The following is a 23,999-nucleotide window of genomic DNA, read 5'->3' on the forward strand; positions in this document are numbered from 1 at the left end:
TACTGTATGTTGCTGGATAACACAAGGTGATTTTTGGCCACCTTTCCCCTTTAAACATATACAGCTGTTTAAAACTATTCTTATTTACATGACAAAAATATATACACCATTATTGATCTAGTTTTGAAAATGGTATGACTTTTCAAGACATAGTTTTCACAACCTTTTATGAAAAATTCGATTTGTTAATCTGTAAAAGGGGGGGGGGGGGGGGGGGAATGCCTGTGTCATAATGAGCCAGTGGCCAGGAGCACTTCAGGTCAGCTGAGACTGGGGTGGACAGGCGTCATTCCTTACAGGTTGTTGCATGGTCTTGCGAAGTTGCTTTAGCTTTCTTTGTTTCTCCATCGGCAAAGTAGGGATAACAACAGTGCCATCTCATAAAGTGTAAGGATTAAATAATATTATCCATAAAAATTCCTAAGCACAGTACTTGACTGTGAATGCTCCATGAATGCTGGCTTTCATTATTTAGATCCTGAGTTATCTCTATTTCCAGGATACAAATCGTCCACCGACCACAAAAATGTTTTCCCCGACCCAGAGTCTCTCCCAATCCCTTAAACACACTTCTATTTTCCACAGAGCATGGTGACAACAGAAGCAGCTTCTCTGAGGACCCTGGACCCAAAGGTGGCTGCGTCGCCTCTCATCTCAGCCCGAGGAAGGAGCTGGCTCTCGACTACCTCTAGGCGGCACCAGAAAACTCAACCCCGATTTTTCACTTGGGTGAACTCAACTGAGTGGATTGGGCTCCGCAGCAGTGGAATGTGGACATAAGGCTCCAGGGAGAGGAGTTTACCCACCTACCAAGCCCAAGGGTGGGGACCTCTCCTTCACAGCATCCCTGGGGTCTCCGTCCCCTGCAGGCTGGGAGGCCACCGGGGTCAGACACAACGATGCCCAGAGAATTTCCCATGAAATCTTAAGAAACACATCCCCACGATTTCTAAGAGGGAGCCCAGGGAGGGACACCAAGAGCTTCATAAAGCCAGTAAGGAGTAAAACCCCTGCGGCACGTGTTGAGCCGCCTGAACCAGCTTCCTCAACGCACGCGGCCGCCAAGCCCGAGCCGGGGTGCTCCCTGCGGCGCCCGCAGCCCAGCCGGCCGCGGGGCACTGCCCTCCACTCACCAGGTGAAGAGTTTGCCCTTGATCAAGAGCAGCAGGCTGGCCGAGCCCGGCGCGTGCGGCTGCCGGCCGCTAGGTCCCGCCGGCGAGGCGGCCTCCATGGGAGCCCCGCGGTCTCTGGCGCCCGGAACCCCTAGAAGTGCAGGGTCCCGGAAGAAGGGAGGCGGCGCTTGTGCGGCCGGTGGGGGCTTGGCTGGGCCAGTGGGTCCGCGCTCTCGCTCTCGCCGGCGTCCCTCTCTCACCTCTGCTGGGCGGACTCGTTCTGCGGCAAATCATTAACTGTCAAGGCCCTGGGGCCAGACGATCCATCAGCAGATGACAGTCTGGCACCTCCGAGAGCAAGCAGCAGCAGGAGAAAGGGCGCTTTTTTTTTTTTTCCCGCCTTGGCAGTGGAGCTTCACTGCTGGGCGACACCCAGTATGCATTTCAAGTTCTTATGGTCCTTTATTTAAAATCAGCAAATGAGGTGAATCGAGGTTATGCCAGTGTACTAACCTAAGAAGCGATAATTTAGCTACTGCCGCCAAAAGCTTGACTCTCTATGTACCAATCACAAACAGAAATAGGGAGTCAGAACCATAGAGAAGGAAAGAGTGGCTTGCTTTCTTTGCCAGACAAACGGGGAATCCAGAAGGTTAGCGTTTCTAGAACAATGCCCCTGTCCCTGGTGAATAGGTAAAAGTTATATAGTCTGGCAGGGGGCTGTGATAAGGCTCAAGGCAGTAAAACTCCTGCTTTCTTCAGCAAAGTTTTAAAAGGGTGGGGTTACTGACAAGATTAAGGTGTGTGTAGAGTCCAAGTTTACCCTTGGAGTACAAAATGAAAGGGCAAAGGTTAACAAAGTTTTGCCAAGAGAACTGGTCATAGCAAACACCCTCTTCCAACAACAGGAGACAACTCTACATATGATCATCACCAGATGGTCAATACCAAAATCAGACTAATTATATCTTTGCAGCTGAACATGGAGAAACTCCATACAGTCAGCAAAAACAAGACCGGGAGCTGACTGTGGCTCAGATCATGAACCCTTTATTACAAAATTCAGACTTAAATTGAAGAAAGTAGGGAAAACCACTAGGTCATTCAGGTATGATCTAAATCAAATTCCTTACCATTATACAGTGGAAGTGACAAAAAGATTCAAGGGATTAAATGTAATAGACAGTCAGTTCAGTTGCTCAGTTGTGTGCTACTCTTTGCGAGCCCATGGACTACAGCACACCAGGCTTCCCTGTCCAACTCCTGGAGCTCGCTAAAACTCAGGTCCATTGAGATGGTGATGCAATCCAACCATCTCATCCCATGTTGACCCCTTCTCCTCCCAACTTCAATCTTTCCCAGCATCAGCGTCTTTTCCGATAAGTCAGTTCTTCGCATCAGGTGACCAAAGTAGTGGACTTTCAGTTCCAGCATCAGTAATTCCAATGAATATTCAGGACTGATCTCCTTTAGGATGGACTGGTTGGATCTCCTTGCAGTCCAAGGGACTCTCAAGAGTCTTCTTCAATACCACGGTTCAAAAGCATCAATTATTTAATGCTCAGCTTTCTTTATAGTCCAACTCTCACATCCATACATGACTACTGGAAAAACCATAGCTTTGACTAGAAGGATCTTTGTTGCAAAGTAATATCTCTGCTTTTTAATATGCTGTTCAGGTTGGTCATAGTTTTTCTTCCAAGGAGCAAGCATCTTTTAATTTCATGGCTGCAGTCACCATCTACAGTGATTTTGGATACTAAGAAAATAAAGTCTTTCACTGTTTCCATTGTTTCCCCGTCTATTTGCCATGAAGTGATGGGACCAGATGCCATGACCTTAGTTTTCTGAATGTTGAGTTTTAAGCCAACTTTCACTCTCCTCTTTAAATTTCATCAAGAGGTTCTTTAATTCTTCTTGGCTTTCTGCCATAAGGGTGGTATCATATGAATATCTGAGGTTATTGATATTTCTCCCAGCAATCTTGATTCCACCTTGTGCTTCATCCAGCCCAGCATTTTGCATTATGTACTCTGCATATAAGTTAAATAAGCCGGGTGTCAATCAGTCTTGATGTGCTCCTTTCCCAATTTGAAACCGGTCTATTGTTCCATTTCAGGTCTGTTGCTTCTTGACCTGCATACAGATTTCTCAGAAGGCAGGTCAGGTAGTCTGGTATTTCCATCTCTTGAAGAATTTTCCAGTTTGTTCTGATCCAGAGTCAAAGTCTTTGGCATAGTCAATAAAGTAGAAGCAGATGTTTTTCTGGAATTCTCTTGCTTTTTCTAAGATCCAACAGATGTTGGCAATTTGATCTCTGGTTCCTCTACCTTTTCTAAATCCAGCTTGAACATCTGAAAGTTCACAGTTCATGTACTGTTAAAGCCTGACTTGGAGAATGTTGAGCATTACTTTACTAGCTTGTGAGATGCATGCAATTGTGTGATAGTTTGAACATTCTTTGACATTGCCTTTCTTTGGGATTGGAATGAAAATTGACCTTTTCCAGTCCTGTGGCCACTGCTGAGTTTTCCAAATTTGCTGTCATACTGAGTGCAGCACTTTGACAGCATCATATTTTAGGATTTGAAATAGCTCAACTGGAATTCCATCACCTCCACTAGCTTTGCTCATAATGATGTGTCCTAAAGCCCCCTTGACTTCACACTCCAGGACGCATGGCTCTAGGTGAGTGATCACCCCATCGTGATTATCTGGGTCATGAAGATCTTTTTTGTATAGTTCTTCTATGTATTCTTGCCACTTCTTAATATTTTCTGCTTCTGTTAGGTCCATACCATTTCTGTCCTTTATTGAGCCCATCTTTGCATGAAATGTTCCCTTGGTATCTCTAATTTTTTTTGAAGAGATTTCTAGTCCTTCCCATTCTATTGTTTTCCTCTATTTCTTTGCACTGATCATTGAGGAAGGCTTTCCTATCTCTCCTTGCTATTCTTTGAAACTCTGCTTTCAAATTGGTATATCTTTCCTTTTCTCCTTTGCCTTTAGCTTCTCTTCTTCTCTCAGCAATTTGTAAGGCCTCCTCAGACAACCATTTTGCCTTTTTGCATTTCTTTTTCTTGGGGATGGTCTTGATCACTGCCTCTTGTACAGTGTCACAAACCTCAGTCCATAGTTCTTCAGGCACGCTGTCTATCAGATCTAATTCCTTGAATCTATTTGTCACTTCCTCTGTATAATCATAAGGGATTTGATTTAGGTCATACCTGAATGGTCTAGTGGTTTTCCCTACTTTCTTCAATTTCAGTCTAAATTTGGTAATAAGGAATTCATGGTCTGAGCCATAGTCAGCTTCCGGTCTTATTTTTGCTGACTGTATATAGCTTATCCATCATTGGCTGCAAAGAATATAATCAATCTGATTTCAGTATTGACCACTCTGATAGACAGGGTGACTGAAGAACTATGGATGGAGGTTTGTAACATTGTACAATAGGTGGTGATCAAAACCATCCCCAAGAAAAAGAAAGGCAAAATGGTTTTCTGAGGAGGCCCTACAAATAGCTAAGAAAAGAAGAGAAGCTAAAGGCAAAAGAGAAAAGGAAAGATGTACACATCTGTTTACAGAGTTCCAAAGAATAGCAAAGGGAGATAAGAAAGCCTTCTTAAGTGATCAATGAAAAGAAATAGAGGAAGAAAATAGAATGGGAAAGACTAGAGATCTCTTCAAGAACATTATAAATAACAAGGGAAATTTCCTGCAAAGATGGGTACAAAAGAGGCCAGAAACTGTGTAGGCCTAACAGAAAGAGAAGGTATTAATAAGAGATGGTAAGAAAACACAGAAGAACTATACAAAGGAGATCTTAATGACCCAGATAACCATGATGGTGTGATCACTCACCTAGAGCCAGATGTCCTGGAATGTGAAATCAAGTGGGCCTTAGGAAGCATCACTACAAACAAAGCTAGAGGAAGTGATGGAATTCCACCTGAGCTATTTCAGATCTTAAAAGTTGATGCTGTGTAAGTGCTGCACTCAATATGCCAGCAAATTTGGAAAACTCAACAGTGGCCACAAGACTAGAAAATGTGTTTTCATTTCAATTCCAAACAAAGGAAGGCAATGCCAAAGAATGTTTAAACTATCATAAAATTGTACTCATTTCACATGCTTTCAAAGTAATGCTCAAAATTCTCCGTGCAAGCCTTCAACAGTAGCTGAACCAAGAACTTTGACTATGTGGATCACAACAAACTGTGGAAAATTCTTAAAGAGATGAGAATACCAGACCACCTAACCTGCCTCCTGAGAAATCTGTATGCAGGTCCAGAAGCAACAGTTAGAACCAGACATGGAACAATGGACTGGTTCCAGATGGGGAAAGGAGTACACCCAGGCTATATATTGTCATCCTGCTTAATTAACTTATATGCAGGGTACATCATGTGAAATGCCAGGCTGGATGAAGCACAAGTTGGAATCAAGATTTCTGGGAGAAATATCAATAACCTCAGATATGCAGAAGACACCACCCTTATGGCAGAAAGTTAATAGGAAATAAAGAGCTTCTTGATAACGGTGAAGGAGGAGAGTGAAAAATCTGTCTTAAAACTCTACATTCAAAAAACTGAGATCATGGCATCCAGTCCCATCACTTCATGGCAAAAAGATGGGGAATCAATGTATACAGTGACAGACTTTATTTTCTTGGGCTCCAAAATCACTGCAGATGGTGATTACAGCCATGAAATTAAAAGATGCTTGCTCCTTGGAAGAAAAGCTATGACAAACCTGGACAGCATATTAAGAAGCACATACATCACTTTGCCAACAGAGGTCCATCTAGTGAAAGCTATGGTTTTTCCAGTGGTCATGTATGGATGTGAGAACTGGATCATAAAGAAGACTGATCACTGAGGAATTGATGCTTTTGAACTGTGGTTTTGGTGAAGACTCTTGAGAGTCCTTTGGACTCTAAAGGGATCCAACCAGTCCATCCTAAAGGAAAACAGTCCTGAATATTCATTGGAAGGACTGATGCTAAATCTGAAGTTCCAATACTTTGTCACCTGATGCAAAGAGCTGATATTATAAAAGACCCTGATGTTCAGAAAGATTGAAGGCAGGAGGAGAAAGGGACAACAGAGAATGAGATGGTTGGATGGTATCACCGACTCAATGGACATGAGGTTGAGCAAGCTCTGGGAGATGGTGAAGGACAGGGTAGCTGGCATGCTGCAGACCGTGGGATCATAAAGAATCAGACTGAGCAACTGAACGACACCAACTGACAAAATTAAGTTGTGTGCAGAGTCTCAGGTGGTCCCTCTCCTAATATAGGATGAGCCTCTCTGGTCCCTTTAATCTTGTCTCAAGTGGTTTCAAGGCTGCTTCTTCCTTGATAAGCAACTGTATGAATCTGCTGTTTGAAACTCAGGGAAGGTCTTGGAAGCTGCAGTCTTGCATACAAGAAATGAGAGAACAAAAGGCCTCCATGGCCGGGAGCCCCACAGGGCGCTGCTCAGCATCACTACAGCCTCTAGTGCTTGACCTCTGCTAACTTGAAAGGACCAGCTAACCCTTCCCCTGACCTAGTCTTCCTCCCTTTGACTAACATAAAAGATATTTACCATCTAAAAGAACTGAAAATGCTTTATTCTGTGTCTCCTTTCTACTGAAAACACAGGTAAAATCTTGTGTCCTATCCTTAAAAGGATCCTGGAAGCATGTTGTTGACTTGAAAAATAATCACAACCTAAAAGCTGAGAGTTATGTTTTATTAGGTGGAAACTTTTAGGACTTCAAGCCTGGGAGACAGCATCTCAAATGACCCTGAGAGAACTGCCCTGAGAGGCACAGGAAGGAACCAGATTATACAGAAGTTTTACAGCACAGGGGAGGTAGTCTGAACATCAAAAGATTATTGTTATTTAAAGAAAACCAGATTATCCCAAGTCAAGGGATTTAAGGCTTCTCTGTGTATAAAAGTAGTACTAGTGTTAGTCACTCAGTTATGCCCGACTCATTGCGATCCCATGGACTGTGGCCCACCAGGCTCTTCTGTCCATGGGATTCTCGGCAAGAATGCTGGAGTGAATTGCTATTCCCTTCTCTGGAGGATCTTTCTGACCCAGGGATCAAACCCCGGTCGATCGTAGGCATTGTAGGCAGATTCTTTACTGTCTGAGCTAGAGGGAAGGTCGTCTCTATGTATGGGAAGATACAAGAGTCTGGGCTCATTGAAATTATTGTTTTCATATGTATCTCAGCTATCTGGGGACAGTAACCTGTGTTTTTTCACATCCTGAGCTTCCTTGGTGTCAGTGTAGGGAGTGGCTGCAGTCCGATGGCTGCTAGATCACAGGTGGTCTCCTTCCTCTGCCCTTAGGGCCCACCAGCTCATATTGGAGGGATGCTGGTTCTAAGATGTTTACTTACTGATATGGCACGAAATAGGTGTGTCTCCTTCCTTACAAGTGTGTTCATTTTGCCTTTCAACATTCAGAATTGCCTCTGAGGTGCCAGAGAAGAGTGCCAACCCCTGGCACTCAGCTACGGTGCCCTGGGCCTGGGTCATGGCTTCCCATGCTTCTGCAGGCCCTTGGGACTAGGAACTGGGGTCATAAAGTTCCTGATTCATTGAAATGAGGACGTTGGTGGGTCTTGTAGCCTCCTGCTTCTGGAAAGGAGATAAGAAAGACAAGAGAAAGAGTTGGGGCCACTTTTCCCTGATTACGTCCTTCCCGGGGCAAGGTTCTGGTGGCCAAAGTGGGGAACAGGCCATGAGAAGATTCTAAGAAACAAAATAGATTTCAAAAAATGAAATGTAGCTTGAGGAACTCCAAGTTTAGCAGCTACAGAAACCCCAAATTTGAATGAAATGATTTTTTTTAACTGTTTAAGAAGAGAGGTAATATGATAATGGAAGTGTTGCCAAAAGCTCGCCTCTCTGAATCTGCATGTGTGTGCTCAGTTGTATCTGACTTTTTGCAACCCCCTGGACTGCAGTCTACCAGGCTCCTCTGTCCCTGGGATTACCCAGGCAAGAATACTGGAGTGGGTTGCCATTTTCTTCTCCAGGAGATCTTCTGCATTAGCAGGCAAATTATTTACCACTGAGCCACCTGGAAAGCCCTTCTCTGTACACTGGTCCAAAATCAAATCCCAGAGACAGAGTTTTGGGTGTAGTAGAAAATTCAGTTCAGTTCAGTTCAGTTCAGTCACTCAATCATGTCCAACTCTTTACAACCCTATGGACTGCAGCACGCTAGGCTTCCCTGTCCATCACCAACTCCTAGAGTCTGCTTAAACTCATGTCCATCGAGTCAGTGATGCCATCCAACCATCTCATCCTCTGTTATGCCCTTCTCCTCCTGCCTTCAATCTTTCCTAGCATCAGGATCTTTTTCAATAAATCAGTTCTTCGTATCAGGTGGCCAAAGTATTGGAGGTTCAGCTTCAGCATCAGGCCTTCCAGTGAATATTCAGGATTAATTTCCTTTAGGATTGGCTGGTTTGATCTCCTTACAATCTAAGAGACTCTCACGAGTGTTCTCCAACACCAAAGTTCAAAAACGTCAATTCTTCAGTGCTCAGTCTTCTTTACTATCCAACTCCTACATCCATCCATGAATACTGGAAAAACTATAGCTTTGACTAGACAGACCTTTGCTGGCAAAGTAATGTATGTGCTTTTTAATATGTTGTCCAGGTTTGTCATAGCTTTTCTTCCAAGGAGCAAGCATCTTTTAATTTCATGGCTGTAGTCACCATCTGCAGTGATTTTGGAGCTCAAGAAAATAAAGTCTCTCACTGTTTCCATTGTTTCTCCATCTATTTCTATGAATTAATGGGACAAAATGTCATGATCTTAGTTTTTTGCATGTTGAGTTTTAAGTCAGCTTTTTCACTCTCCTCTTTCACTTTCATCGAGGGGCTCTTTGTAGTAGAAAAAGAAAATTTTATTGCTTTGCCAGGCAAAGGGAGACACATCAGGCTCCTGTCTCAAAAATCTGTGTGTCTCAACCCCAAGAATTTTGATGAGGGATTTTAGAACAGGGAGTCAAAGGTGAGGGTCCCTGACAAGATTGGTGTGTGAGGGATCTCAGGTTGTTGGCTCCTAATCTTGATGAGCTGCTCTGGTCCCTTTAATCTTGCCTCAGGTGCTTTCTTGGCTGCTTCTCCCTTAATTACCAACTGTTCCATTCCACCCTTTGGAACTCAGGAAAGGTCATAATGGCTGCAGTCTTTCTTACAAGAAATGGGGCACAGAAAGTTCTCCATGCCTGGGAGCCCCACATGGCCCTTCTCTGTTTCACAAGCACAAGTTGGAGTAATAACTTTGAAGATCAAGGAATCTCCAAGCCAAGGAGTAAAGGCAGCCACTAGAAGTTTAGAGCCATGAGAAGTAAATAACTCTGTCAATTGAAGCCTTAACTATAGCCCAATAAAACTGATTTCAGACTTCTGACCTCCAGAACTTAAAGAGATTAGATTTGTGAAAGACTTTATTTTCTTGGGCTCCAAAATCACTGCAGATGGTGACTGTAGCCATGAAATTAAAAGATGCTTCCTGGTGAGGCAAGGTGAAGGCCCACTCGTGAGGAGCACTGGCTGAGATGCAGGCAGCAGCAGCCGCGGGGCCTGACGAGGAGACCATGGGTGCCTCAACCTCCTGGGGCCTGCCCGCCCGCGTCCCAGCTCCGCACCGCGAGCCACAGGAGGCTCCAGGCCCGAACCAACTGCCCATCGAGATGCTCCGGAAGGTGCTGAGCTACCTGCCTCCAAGCACGCTGCTCCGGCACTGCCGCCCGGTGTGCCGGCGCTGGCGAGACGTGGTGGACGGCTGGGACCTGTGGCGGAGCATCCTGCCTTGGAAACACCCCGACCTGTGGCCGGTCATCCGCACCTGCCTGCCCCCTGCTGACGGCCCCGGGCCCTGCATCCTGGGCCGCTTCTGCGAGCGCAGACCCATAGGACGCAAGCTCACCGCGAACCTCCCGGGCAAAGACCTCTGGAACTGTATGGTGCTGAGTGGTAGCGATAGCTCAGAGGAAGAGGAAGACTTGGGGGCCAGGCTGAAGACTTCTGGGGAGACGAGCTACAGTCCTGCCTACAGGTGTTGGTACAAAGGAGAAATTTTGGACCTGAAGGAGGAGGGTCTGTGGCGGGAACTCCTGGATAGTGGAAAGATTTGGATTTCTGTCTGTCGCCGCTGGACAGAACAACAAGGCAGTGACCGGATGTATCAGCTAGTCGTCAAGCTTCTAGATGCCAACTATGCCATCTTGCATTATTTCTTCCATAAACGTTTTCCCGTCCGGCCGCGGACAGGCAGTTTCTCCTTTCGGATCATGCATGCGTTCACCAACATCAAGAAGGGCGTCCGCTTTGTGTTGTTTGACCACAGTGTCGAGGGCTATGATTTGTGGCCTGAGCAGTGTGGAGTCTGCAGGCCCCAATCCAGTGTCATCGTACGGATTCGTCCCTAGGCTGTCCCTGTAAGACCACCTGACTGTGCCTTCCAGGAGCTGGGGCCATTGGCCAGACCACCTCAATAATCAAAAGCTTGTAGCTCCTGGCATCCTGGGATCTCTCCTGGGTCCAATCAAGGGTCCTACTTGGCCCTGTCTTTAAGTTCTATGAGAAACTACAAGAAGAACATTCTTACATCAGGGTTACTGACTGAACGCAACCCCTGTTCTACAGAGTGGAGACACACGGGTGAAAACAAGGAAGTGGTAAGAGGGCTCCTCACCCGCCGCCCCCCAATGCCAGGCCCCTCTGGTTCGGCCCCCATGCCCTCTGCCCTTGTCTTCTGTTTCTGCTGCAGAGGCTTCATTGATCACTTCCAAGAAACCCTCTCCTCGTGTCTGAACCAGAAACTCATCCCTCTGGCTAATTGCAGTCTCTAACCTCCTGTGATTTCAAGACTGTGACCAGGACTCAGAGCTGAAAGTTAAACTAGCTCAAAAAATTGTTTAGAGGCAGAGTGTTCTGCCCACCCTGTGAACAATGAATTTGGTCCCCAGAGCCCAACCCTATTCTGGATTCTATGGTGGACAAAATTATTTTGTTACTTTGAAATTCTTTTTGAATATGGAGATAATAAATCAAGAATGTATCTTCCAATCATAGTTAATAAATATAATATTTGCCTAAAGTAACTCAGCTTTTTTCAATAGAAAAATAAATAAATAAAAGATGCTTCCTCCTTGGAAGAAAAGTTATGACCAACCTAGACAGCATATTAAAAAGCAGAGACATTACTTTGCCAACAAAGATCTGTCATGTTTGGCTCAACATTTTACCCCCACAGGAAAATGGGGACCAGGAAACATAGTCAACCACTGATGAAGATTCCAAATTTATGGATAAAGTTATATGTATTTTCTAAACATAAACTCTTCCTCAGAAAGTAGCACTAGTGAAATGGAGCAGGACCATATGGTACTTGCCCCCCGACGATGTCCTCTGCCTGCCTTTTGCCTGTGGAAAACTTTAATCAAAGGATAAGTTTAATCAGAGAAGTGAGAAATGCTGAGACAAAGGAAAACAGTCTAAGGAGACTAAATAATAATAATGTAATCATTAAGCTGGTGGTTCAGAGGTTAAAGTGTCTGCCTGCAATGCGGGAGGACTGGGTTCAATCCCTGGGTCGGGAAGATCCCCTGGAGAAGGAAATGGCAACCCACTCCAGTATTCTTGCCTGGAGAATCCCATGGATGGAGGAGCCTGGTGGGCTACAGTCCATGGGGTCGAAAAGAGTCGGACACGACTGAATGACTTCACTTTCACTTTCATTAAGCATAGTCAAGGACCTTTAGTTCTTTCTCAAGGTCTGTAGATAATATTCTGAAACATATCCTGTGAGCTGTCTTATAGATACTAAAACCCCAGGTGGAAAAGTTAACGACATGATGACCAGACTGTACCCAGGACATGAACTGTCACAATTCTGAGAACTGACTGCAAAGAAGTGCGAACAAGTGCCTTCCAGAACTGAAGATTATCTGTACCTAAAGCCACCAAGATGATGCTGGTCAGACCACTGATGGCCAGTTTGAAGATGACTGTTAGAGAGGACTGTGCTGTTTCTGCCTTAGACATCCCCCCAACCCCCACCCACTCTGTCTATAAATGCTATCACCTACTGCTTGTCAAGGGGGAAGTCGGCCTTTGAACAGATGTCTACCACCCTCCTTGCACAGTTGCCGGCAACTGAAATAAACCAAACTTTCCTTTACACCAAACTGGCCTTTTGAGCAGTGAGCAGCCGGACCCCTCACACCCTCCTTTTGGTAACATTAATAGTATTGCTCTAGCTTTGCTCCAAAACGAGCGCAGCCTCTTACTAAGGATTATTAATCAGTCTACATTATTTTGGCATCAGGATTAAAATACATTGAGTGGATCTGTGGACACTAATCCACAGGTTTTTGTCAAGGGAAATTTACTGAAATATTTTGTTTAGGGAGACTACTCTGGTGGTCCTGTGTCTTAAGACTCCTCACTCCCTATCCATGGGGCCCAGATACCGTTCCTGTCAGGGAACAAGATCCCACATGCCACAGCTAAGAGCTTGCATGCCACAGCTAAGACCTGCCACAACCAAATAAATAAATAAATAAAAAGTGTAAAATAAATATTTTTAAAATGTGTTCAGGTGTTGGAGATTTTGCACATAATAACCTTACTTCTGGGGCTTCCCTAGTGGCTCAGCTAGTACTCTAGCTGCAATGCAGGAGACCTGGGTTTGATCCCTGGGTCAGGGAGATCCCCTGGAGAAAGGAATGGCTACCCACTCCAGTATTTTTGCTTGGAGAATTCTGTGGATAGAGGAGCCTGGAGGGGTGGCAAAGAATCAGAAACGACTAAGTGAGTAACTTTCACTTTCACTTTTCAGTCTTCTTAGAAGCACCAAAAAAGAGCTACCACTTATTGAGCACCTACTGTGTGCCAGATACTTAATGTAATTTTCAATCCTGTTTCAGTTATCTGTTGTTATGTACCAAATCACCCCAAATCTTACTGGTTTCAAACAACAATCATTTTATTATCTCTTGTGGTTTCTGTGGATCAGAAATTTAACGAGGTCTGGACCAGGCAGTTCTGGCTCAAAATCTTTCTTGCCATTACAATCAGAAAGTAGCTGAAGCTGGAAGGCAAGGGGGTGAGGGTGTGGGAGTGTTATGGCGACAGCATCCAGGGGCTGACAAGCATCTCTCTGCATTTAGTTCCATGTGGTCTCTTGCTGCTATGCTTAGTTGCTCAGTCATGTCCAACTCTTTGAGACCCAATGTACTGTAGCCCACCAAGTTCCTCTGTCTATGGGGATTCTCCCGGCAAAAATACTAGAATGGGTTGCCATGCTGTCCTCCAGGGGATCTTTCTGACCCAGGGATGGAACCCAGGTCTTCCTTATTGCAGACGGATTCTTTACCATCTGAGCTCTGTGGTTTCTTATTGTGTGCTAATTTGGGCTTCCTCACAAACTGATGACTTTAGAGTAATTGGTCTGCTTACACAGCTTACACAGCAGCTGGTTGCCCTCCAAGCAAGTGTCTAAAGATAAAAAAGCCAAAGTATTGCTTATGTGATCCAACCAAAGACTACCAAGCTGCTGCTGCTAAGTTGCTTCAGTCGTATCCGACTCTGTGCGACCCCATAGATGGCAGCCCACCAGGCTTCCCCATCCCTGGGATTCTCCAGGCAAGAACACTGGAGTGGGTTGCCATTTCCTTCTCCAATGCATGAAAGTGGAAAGTGAAAGTGAAGTCGCGCAGTCGTGTCCGACTCTTAGCAACCCCATGAACTGCAGCCTACCAGGCTCCTCCATCCATAGGATTTTCCAGGCAAGAGTACTGGAATGGGGTTCTATTGCCTTCTCCATGAATATACATGTAATTAAACAAGCTGAATTTATTACTCCCTGAAGTGAGAGAGAACAAATCCACGGGAGAATTATCAGATATCTTGGTAAGAGGAAGTTAGAAAGGACCTGTTAGTATCTGGGCTTACCAGTGGGAAAGAACCCACCTGCCAATGCAGGAGATATAATAGACTCTGGGGTTGGGAAGATCCCCTGGAAGAGGGCATGGCAATCCACTCCAGTATTCTTGCCTAGAGAATCTCATGGACAGAGGAGTCTGGCAAGCTACAGTCCATAGGGTTGCAAAGAATTGGACACGACTGAGCGACTTAGCATGCATGCATGTATGAGTGGTTTGAGGGAGGGTGTGAGGAAGCAGGAATTGATTTGCACTAGATTGAATGCTGTGAGATTGGATGCAATGCTGATTGGTACCTCATAAACTAGACTAGGGTGAGGATAAAACTACAATTGACAGTGAAATAGCAGTCACTCATTTTGACTAAAGGGGGAGAGTTGGTATTTTGGGGGTGTCACAGTGAGAGACCTTTTTTGTTTGTTTAGATAAAATTATGAAGTAGCCTTGTTTTGTCTCATTTTATCATGGGCTCAAGGTAGTCTTGTCTTAGAGCGGTACTCTGAGATTGTTTATGTTCAATAAGAGAAAAATATGACCTAGCAATAAGTGCCAGGCCAGCTTCCAAATGTTAAAAACTGCTTATTTTCTTTCTCAGCATCTTCTTTCAAGACCTAAACTTGGAAGTCACATAGCATCACCCTCACCATAATTGTGAACCCTTCCAGATACAAGGGGAGTGAATATAGACCATGTTACATCCTGAATGGTTTGCGTCTCTACAAAATTCATATGTTGAAATTTAAATCTCAGTGTTATCATATTTGAAAGTCAGACCTTTGAGAGGTAGGTAATTAGGTAATAAGACTGAAAACCAGAGAGCTAGCTTGCTTTTTTTCTTCTACGTGAGGACACAGTGAGAAGTTAGCAGTTGCAGCTAGCAATCTGCAACCAAGAGGGCTCTCACCAGAACCCAACCATGCTGGCACCCAGATCTTGGACTTGCAGCTTCCAGAACTGTAAGAAATAAATGTCTGTTGTTTAAGGCATTCAATATATGGTAATTTTAAAAGGCAGCTCAAATAAGAAAATCCCCAGCTTTTTTTTTTTTTTTTTAATCTTCTGGCCACATCACAAGGCATATGGGATCTTATTCCTCACCCAGGGATTAAACCTGTGCCCACTGTATTGGAACTGCAGAATCTAAAACACTAGGCCATCAGGGAAGTCTTAAGAAAGTCCCCACCTCTTGATAGGAGAAGTGTCAAAGTCACATGAAAGTGAGTGTATGGAATGGGAGCTATTGTTGCAGATATATTTGGAAAATATAGTCTGCCACAAATGCTTTACAAATTCCAAAAGCATTTCCAAATGCTTTCCTTATTTACACTGATTAACTTATTAGCGCTGTTTTTTTTGAGGTGAGTAACTCAAAGCTCAGAAAAATTAAGTAACCTGCCCAAGATTTTCAGAATAAAAATTGACTGACTCACCAGGCTGCCTCTGTGAATTAACTGACAAGTATGCTGAGCCTCCTTCCCACTACCTTTTATTCCCTGTTTATAAAAATAAGTGTAAATAAACATACTTTTAACTCTCAACAAACACAACATATTGTATAATAAAAACCATTATGAATATTTGTGTCATATTATGATTGTCATGAATAAAAAACCTTTAAGATTGCAGTTCTAAGTGTTTATGATTTTATGATATGTTCTTTTGTAAGGCATTTTTGAATATTAAAAATACCATAATAGTAATAAACTTCAACATTTTTATTGACAAGAATCAAGAAGAAGAAGAATTCTAAAGCAGATATCAACATTTAAGATTCACGTAAACTGGAAACAGTATTTAAGATAAACTAGTCATTTCTAACATTCTAGTTGAATGGTTCTATGGGGCAGGAGGGCTGAGAGGAGCTACTCCACATTCAAGGTCAGGAGTGGCAGCTGTGAGGAGATACCCCTTGTCCAAGGTAAGGAGCAGCGGCTGCGCTTTGCTGGAGCAGCCCTGAAGAGATACCCCAAGTCCAAGGTAAGAGAAACCCAAGTAAGACAGTAGGTGTTGCGAGAGGCATCAGAGGGCAGACACACAAATCATGATCACAGAAAACTAGTCAATCTAATCACACAGACCACAGCCTTGTCTAACTCAATGAAACTAAGCCATGCCATGTGGGGCCACCCAAGACGGGTGGGTCATGGTGGAGATGTCTGCCAGAATGTGGTCCACTGGAGAAGAGAATGGCAAACCACTTCAGTTTTCTTGCCTTGAGAACCCCATGAACAGTATGAAAAGGAGAAAAGACAGGACAGTGAAAGAGGAACTCCCCAAGTCAATAGGTGACCAATATGCTACTGGAAATCAGTGGAGAAATAACTCCAGAAAGAATGAAGGGATGCAGCCAAAGAAAAAACAATACCCAGTTGTGGATGTGACTGGTTATAGAAGCAAGGTCCAATGCTGTAAAGAACAACATCGCATAGGAACCTGGAATGTCAGGTCCATGAATCAAGGTAAATTGGAAGTGGTCAAACAGGAGATGGCAAGAGTGAACATCGACATTCTAGGAATCAGTGAACTAAAATGGACTGGAATGGGTGAATTTAACTCAGATGACCATTATATCTACTACTGTGGGCAGGAATCCCCTAGAAAAAATGAATAGCTATCATGGTCAACAAGAGAGTCTGAAATGCAGTACTTGGATGCAATCTCAAAAATGACAGACTGATTCTGTTCGTTTCCAAGGCAAACCATTCAATATCACAGTAATCCAAGTCTATGCCCCAACCAGTAACGCTGAAGAAGCTGAAGTTGAATGGTTCTATGAAGACCTACAAGACCTTTTAGAACTGACACCCAAAAAAGATGCCCTTTTCATTATAGGGGACTGTAATGCAAAAGTAGGAAGTCAAGAAACACCTGGAGTAACAGGCAAATTTGGCCTTGGACGACAGAATGAAGCAGGGAAAAGGCTAATAGAGTTTTGTCAAGAGAATGCACTTGTCATAGCAAACACCCTCTTCCAACAACACAAGACAAGACTCTACACATGGACATCACCAGATGGTCAACACCGAAATCAGATTGATTATATTCTTTGCCGCCCAAGATGGAAAATCTCTATACAGTCAGCAAAAACAACATCAGGAGCTGACTGTGGCTCAGAACATGAACTCCTTATTGCCAAATTCAGACTTAAATTGAAGAAAGTAGGGAAAACTACTAGATTGTTCAGGTATGACCTAAATCAAATCCCTTATGATTATACAGTGGAAGTGAGAAATAGATCTAAGGGACTAGATCTGATATATAGAGTGCCTGATGAACTATGGACAGAGGTTCATGATATTGTATAGGAGACACGGATCAAGACCTGTCTTTTGTACAATGTGAAGACAAAGAGGCCTTAGAAAGCATCACTACAAACAAAGCTAGTGGAGGTGATGGAATTCCAGTTGAGCTATTTCAAATCCTGAAAGATGATGCTGTGCAAGTACTGCACTCAATATGCCAACAAATTTGGAAAACTCAGCAGTGGCCACAGGACTGGAAAAAGGTCAGTTTTCATTCCAATCCCAAAGAAAGAAAATGTCAAAGAATGCTCAAACTACTACACAATTGCACTCATCTCACACGCTAGTGAAGTAATGCTCAAAATTCTCCAAGCCAGGCTTCAGCAATACGTGAACCGTGAACTTCCTGATGTTCAAGCTGGTTTTAGAAAAGGCAGAGGAACCAGAGATTAAATTGCCAACATCCACTGGATCATCGAAAAAGCAAGAGAGTTCCAGAAAAACATCTATTTCTGCTTTATTAACTATGCCAAAGCCTTTGACTGTGTGGATCACAATAAACTGGAAAATTCTGAAAGAGATGGGAATACCAGAGCACCTGACCTGCCTCTTGAGAAATCTATATGCAGGTCAGGAAGCAACAGTTAGAACTGGACATGGAACAACAGACTGGTTCCAAATAGGAAAAGGAGTGTGTCAAGGCTATATATTGTCACCTTGCTTATTTAACTTCTATGCAGAGTACATCATGAGAAACACTGGGCTGGAAGAAGCACAAGCTGGAATCAAGATTGCCAGGAGAAATATCAATAACCTCAGATATGCAGATGACACCGCCCTTATGGCAGAAAGTGAAGAGGAACTAAAAAGCCTCTTGATGAAAGTGAAAGAGGAGAGTGAAAAAGTTGGCTTAAAGCTCAATATTCACAAAACGAAGATCATGGCATCTGGTCCCACCACTTCATGGGAAATAGATGGGGAAACAGTGGAAACAGAGTCAGACTTTCTTTTTGGGGGCTCCAAAATCACTGCAGATGGTGATTGCAGCCATGAAATTAAAAGACGCTTACTCCCTGGAAGGAAAGTTATGACCAACCTAGCTAGCATATTCAAAGCAGAGACATTTGCCGACAAAGATCGTTTAGTCAAGGCTATGGTTTTTCAGTAGTCATGTATGGATGTGAGAATTGGACTGTGAAGAAAGCTGAGCACCAAAGAATTGATGCTTTTGAACTGTGGTGTTGGAGAAGACTCTTGAGAGCCCCTTGGACTGCAAGGAGATCCAACCAGTCCATTCTAAAGGAGATCAGCCCTGGGATTTCTTTGGAAGGAATGATGCTAAAGCTGAAACTCCAGTACTTTGGCCACCTCATGCGAAGAGTTGACTCATTGGAAAAGACTCTGTTGCTGGGAGGGATTTAGGGCAGGAGGAGAAGGGGATGACAGATGAGATGGCGGGATGGCATCACCAACTTGATGGACATGAGCTTGGGTGAACTCTGGGAGTTGGTGATGGACAGGGAGGGCTGGCGTGCTGCAATTCATGGGGTAGCAAAGAGTCAGATACGACTGAGCCACTGAACTGAACTGAACTGATGATGACCTATAAGACCTTTTAGAACTATACCAAAAAAAATGTCCTTTTCATCACAGGGGACTGAAATGCAAAAAGAGGAAGTCAACAGATATCTGGAGTAACAGACAAATTTGGCCTTTGAGTACAATGACAAAAGCTAACAGAGTTTTGCCAAGAGAACAAACTGGTCACAGCAAACCCCCTCTTCGAGCAACACAAGAGAAGACTCTATACATGGATGTCACCAGATGGTCAATAGCAAAATCAGATTGATTATATTCTTTACAGTCAAAGATGGAGAAGCTCTACACAGTCCTCAAAAACAAGACCAGGAGCTGACTGTGGCTCAGATCAAGAACTCCTTATTGCAAAATTCAGACTTAAATTTAAGAAAGTAGGAAAAACCACTGGACCATTCAGGTATGACCTAAATCAAATCCTTTACAATTATACAGTAGAAGTGACAAATAGATTCAAGGGATTAGATCTGATAGACAGACTACCTGAAGAATTATGGAGAGAGGTTCGTAACATTGTACAGGAGGCAGTGATCATGACAATCCCCAAGAAAAAGAAGTGCAAAAGGCAATATGGTCGTCTGAGGAGGCTTTACAAATAGCTGAGAAAAGAAGAGAAGCTAAAGGCAAAGGAGAAAAGGAAAGATATACCCATCTGAATGCAGAGTTCTAAAGAATAACAAGGAGAGATAAGAAAGCCTTCCTAAGTGATCAAAGCAAAGAAATAGAAGACAAGAATAGAATGGGAAAGACTAGAGATCTCTTCAAGAAAATTAGAGATACCAAGGGAACATTTCATGCAAAGATGGGCACAAAAACAGACAGAAATGGTATGGACCAATAGAAGCAGAAGATGTTAAGAAAAGGTGGCAAGATTACAAGGAAAAACTATACCAAAAAAAGATCATAAGGACCCAGATAACCCCAATGGTGTGATCACTCACCTGGAACCAAACATCCTGGAGTCTGAAGTCAAGTGGGAAGCATCACTACGAACACAGCTAGTGGAGAATATGGAATTTCAGCTGAGCTATTTCAAATCCTAAAAGATGATGCTGTAAAAGCGCTGCACTCAATATGCCAGCAAATTTGGAAAATTCAGCAAAGGTCACAGGACTTGAAAATTTTAATTTTCATTCCAGTTCCAAAGAAAGACAATGTCAACGAATGTTCAAACTACCACAAAATTGCACCCATCTCACATGCTGGCAAAGTATTGCTCAAAATCTACAAGCTAGGCTTCAACAGTATGTGAACCAAGAACTTCCAGATGTTAATGCTGGATTTAGAAAAGGCAGAGAAACCAGAGATCAAATTGCCAACATTTCTTGGATCATAGAAAAAGCAAGAGAGCTCCAGAAAAACATCTACTTCTGCTTCATTGACTATGCTAAACTTTTGACTGTGTTGATCATAACAAACTGTGGAAAATTCTGCAAGAGATGGGAATACCAGACCACCTGATCTGCCTCCTGAAAAATCTGTATGCAGGTCAAGAAGCAACAGTTAAGATTGAACATGGAACAATGGACTTGTTCCAAATTGTGAAAGGAGTACATCAATGTTGTATATTGTCACCCTGCTTATTTAACTTATATGCAGAGTACATCATACAAATTGCTGGGCTGGATGAAGCACAAGCCAGAATCAAGATTGCCAGGAGAAATATCAATAACCTCAGATATGCAGATGACACCACCCTTACGGTAGAAAGCAAAGAGGAACTGAGGAGCCTCTTGGTGAAAGTGAAAGAGGAGAGTGAAAAAATCTGGCTTAAAACTCTACATTCAAAAAACGAAGATCATGGCAGCCCCTGGTCCCATCAATTCATGGCAAATAGATGGGGAAACAATGAGAAACTTTATTTTCTTGGCTCCAAAATCACTACAGATGCTGACTGCAGCCATGAAATTAAGATGCTTGCTCCTTGGAAGAAAAGCTATGATCAACCTAGACAGCATATTAAAAAGCAGAGATATTACTTTGCCTACAAAGGTCCATCTAGTCAAAGCTATGATTTTTCCAGTAGTCATGTATGGATGTGAGAGTTGGACCATAAGGAAAGCTGAGCACTGAAGAATTGATGCTTTTGAACTGTGGTGTTGGAGAAGACTCTTTAGAGTCCCTAAGACTGAAAAGAGATCCAACCAGTCTATCTAAAGGAAATCAATCCTGACTATTCATTGGAAGGACTGATGCTGAAACAGAAGCTCCAGTACTTTGGCCACCTAATGCAAAGAACTGACTCACTGGAAAAGATCCTGATGCTGGCAAGATTGAAGGCCGGAGGAAAAGGTGACAATAGAGGGTGAGATGATTTTATGGCATCACCGACTCGATGGACATGAGTCTGATCAAATTTGGGAGTTGATGATGGGCAGGGAAGCCTGGCATGCTGCAGTTCGTGGGGTTGCAAAGAGTCAGACAAGCTGAGCAACTGAACTGAACAGAAGTGAGTCATTTATTTAAAAAATTGAAGTGCAGTGGATTTACTGTATTCTGTTAGTTTCAGGTGTACAGCTAAGCGATTTGGTTGTTTTTCAGATTATATTCCATTATAGGTTATAACAAGGTATTGAATATCATTCCCTGTGCTATACAATAAATCCTTGATGCTTATCTATTTTATGTATAAAACCTCCATATTGTTTTTCATAGTGCCTGCACCAATTTATGTTCCCTGAACAGAGTAGGATGATATTCTTTTCTCCACATCTTCTCCAGCATTTATTGTAGACTTATTGATGATAGACATTCTAACCCATGTGAGGTAATATCTCATTGTGATTTTGATCGTATTTCTCTAATAATTACTGACATTGAGCATCATTTCATGTGTATGTTGGCTATCTGTATGTCTTTGGAAAATTTTCTACTTAGGCCTCTTGCTCACTTTTTGATTGGGTTGTTTGGTGGGTTTTGTTTTTTTTTTTTCTTCTATACTGATTATGAGCTGTTTGTATTTTTTTTATATTAACTTCTTGTCATTCACATAATTTGCAAATATTTTCTCCCATTCTGTAGGTTATTTTTCTTTTGTTGATTTCTTTTGCTATGAAAAAGTTTTTAAGTTTGATTAGGTCCCTTTTATTTTTGCTTTAATTTGTTTTGCTTTGGGAGTTTATCTAAGAAAATATTGCTAGAATTATGTCAAGAAATGTTTTGCCTATGTTCTCTTCTAAAAGTTTTATGGGGTAATGTCTTATATTTAGGGCTTTAAACTATTTTCTGCTTATTTTTGTATATGTAATAAGGGAGAGTTTTTATTTCATTGATTTATATGTAGCTGTCCAGTTTTCTCAATACCACTATGGAATACACTTTTTTCCATTGTGTATTCTTGCCTCCTTTGTCATAGATTAATTGACCATGAGTGCATGGGTTTATTTATGTCTCTATGTTCTGTTCCATTGATCTGCTGCTGCTACTGCTGTTGCTAAGTCGCTTCAGTCGTGTCCCACTCTATGCGACCCCTGAGACGGCAGCACACCAGGCTCCACCGTCCCTGGGATTCTCCAGGCAAGAACACTGGAGTGGGTTGCTATTTCCTTCTCCAATGCATGAAAGTGGAAAGTGAAAGTGAAGTCGCTCAGTCATGTCCGACTCTTGGCAACCCCATGGACTGCAGCCTACCAGGCTCTTCCGTCCATGGGATTTTCCAGGCAAGAGTACTGGAGTGGGGTGCCATTGCCTTCTCCATTGATCTATAGGTCTATTTTTTGTGTGTGTCAGTATCATGCTGTTTTGATTCATGGAGTTTTGTAATATAGTCCAAAGTCTGGACCTGTTGTGCCTCCAATTCTGTTCTTTTTCCTCAGGTCTGCTTTGACAATACTGGTCCTTTTGTGACTCTATATAAATTTCAGCATTATTTGTTCTCTTTCTGTGAAAAATATCCAAGGTGTTTTGATAGGGATTGCATTAAATATGCAGATTGCTTTGTGTAGTATGGCCATTTTAATAATATTAATTCTTCCAATCCAAGAGCATGGGATATCTTCCCATTCCTTTGAATTATATTCAATTACCATTATCAGTGTTTTATAGTTTTCACTGTATAGGTCTTTCACCTTTTTGGTTAAGTTTATTCCTAGATTTTTTGTTTCATTTTGTTTTGCTTTCTTGGCATAATGTTAAATTGGATTTTTTTTTTTTTTTACTTTTTCTTTCTGATATTTTGTTATTAGTGTAAACAATGCAACAGAGACTTCTGTATATTAATCAAGTAACTGCTATCTTGTTGAATTCATTTATTAGTTCTAATACTTATTGTGTGGAGACTTTAGGGTTCTCTATATAAAGTACCATGTCATCTTCAAACAGTGACATTTTTACCTCTTCCCTTGCAATCTGTATACCTCCTATTTCTGTTTCTTATCTGATTGCTGTGGCTAAGACTTCCAATACTATATTGAATAGAGATGATTAAGTGGGCGTCCTTGTCTTGTTCCTAAATTTAGCAAGAAGGCTTTCAACTTTTCACTGTTGAGTATTATGTTGGCTACAGGTTTGCCATAAATGGCTTTTACTGAATTGAGAGATATTCCCTCTATAGCCACACTTTAGTGAGAGTTTTTTATCATGAATGGATGTTGAATTTTGTCCAATTTTTTTTTGCAACATTTGAGATAATCTTGTGGTTTATATCTTGTCTTTTGTTAATATGGGGTAGCACATTGATAGATTTGCTTATACCAAACCATTCATGTGTCCCTGAAATTAATCCAAATTGATCATGGTATGTGAGCTTTTTACATACTGTTGGATTTGATTTGCTAATATTTTGTTGAGGATTTTTCCATCTCTATTAATCAAGGATATTACCCTGTAAATTTTGTTTTTTGTATTGTTTTTGTCCAGTTTTGGTATCAGGGCAATAGTAGTTTCACTTAATGACATGGTTTCTCCTCTTCAATTTTTTGGAATAGTCAAAGAAGGATATATAAGTTTATCTTTTTACATTTGATACAGTTCCACAGTGAAGCTGTTAAGTCCTGGACTTTTATTTGCAGGGAGTTTTTATTAATAAATTACAGACTCTATTTCACTGCTAGTGATCAGTCTGTTCAAATTATCT

The 23,999-nt window shown here is 42.5% G+C and overlaps 2 protein-coding genes across 2 annotated transcripts in view; one reads left to right on the forward strand and one right to left on the reverse strand.

The window, feature by feature from the left end:
* SLC35F2 (solute carrier family 35 member F2) overlaps positions 1-1,798 on the reverse strand; it is a 61,015-nt gene extending 59,217 nt beyond the window's left edge. Inside the window, exon 1 of the mRNA XM_055547786.1 lies at positions 1,134-1,798. Coding sequence (XP_055403761.1) covers positions 1,134-1,231 — 98 coding nt within the window. The 5' untranslated portion in view covers positions 1,232-1,798. The remainder of the gene's footprint in view (positions 1-1,133) is intronic.
* A 7,897-nt stretch (positions 1,799-9,695) lies between these two features.
* Positions 9,696-10,568, forward strand: LOC129628711 (F-box only protein 27-like). Its single transcript, XM_055548170.1, has one exon. The coding sequence runs from the start codon at positions 9,696-9,698 to the stop codon at positions 10,566-10,568; it is 873 nt and encodes a 290-aa protein (XP_055404145.1).
* Positions 10,569-23,999: the final 13,431 nt, after the last annotated feature.

This window comes from Bubalus kerabau, chromosome 15, assembly GCF_029407905.1.
Source record: "Bubalus kerabau isolate K-KA32 ecotype Philippines breed swamp buffalo chromosome 15, PCC_UOA_SB_1v2, whole genome shotgun sequence".
NCBI classification, from domain to species: Eukaryota; Metazoa; Chordata; class Mammalia; order Artiodactyla; family Bovidae; genus Bubalus; species Bubalus kerabau.

What these genes read in the sequence shown, in the direction of transcription:
- LOC129628711 (XM_055548170.1), top strand. Translation starts at nt 9,696, where the DNA reads ATGCAGGCAGCAGCAGCCGCGGGGCCTGACGAGGAGACCATGGGTGCC.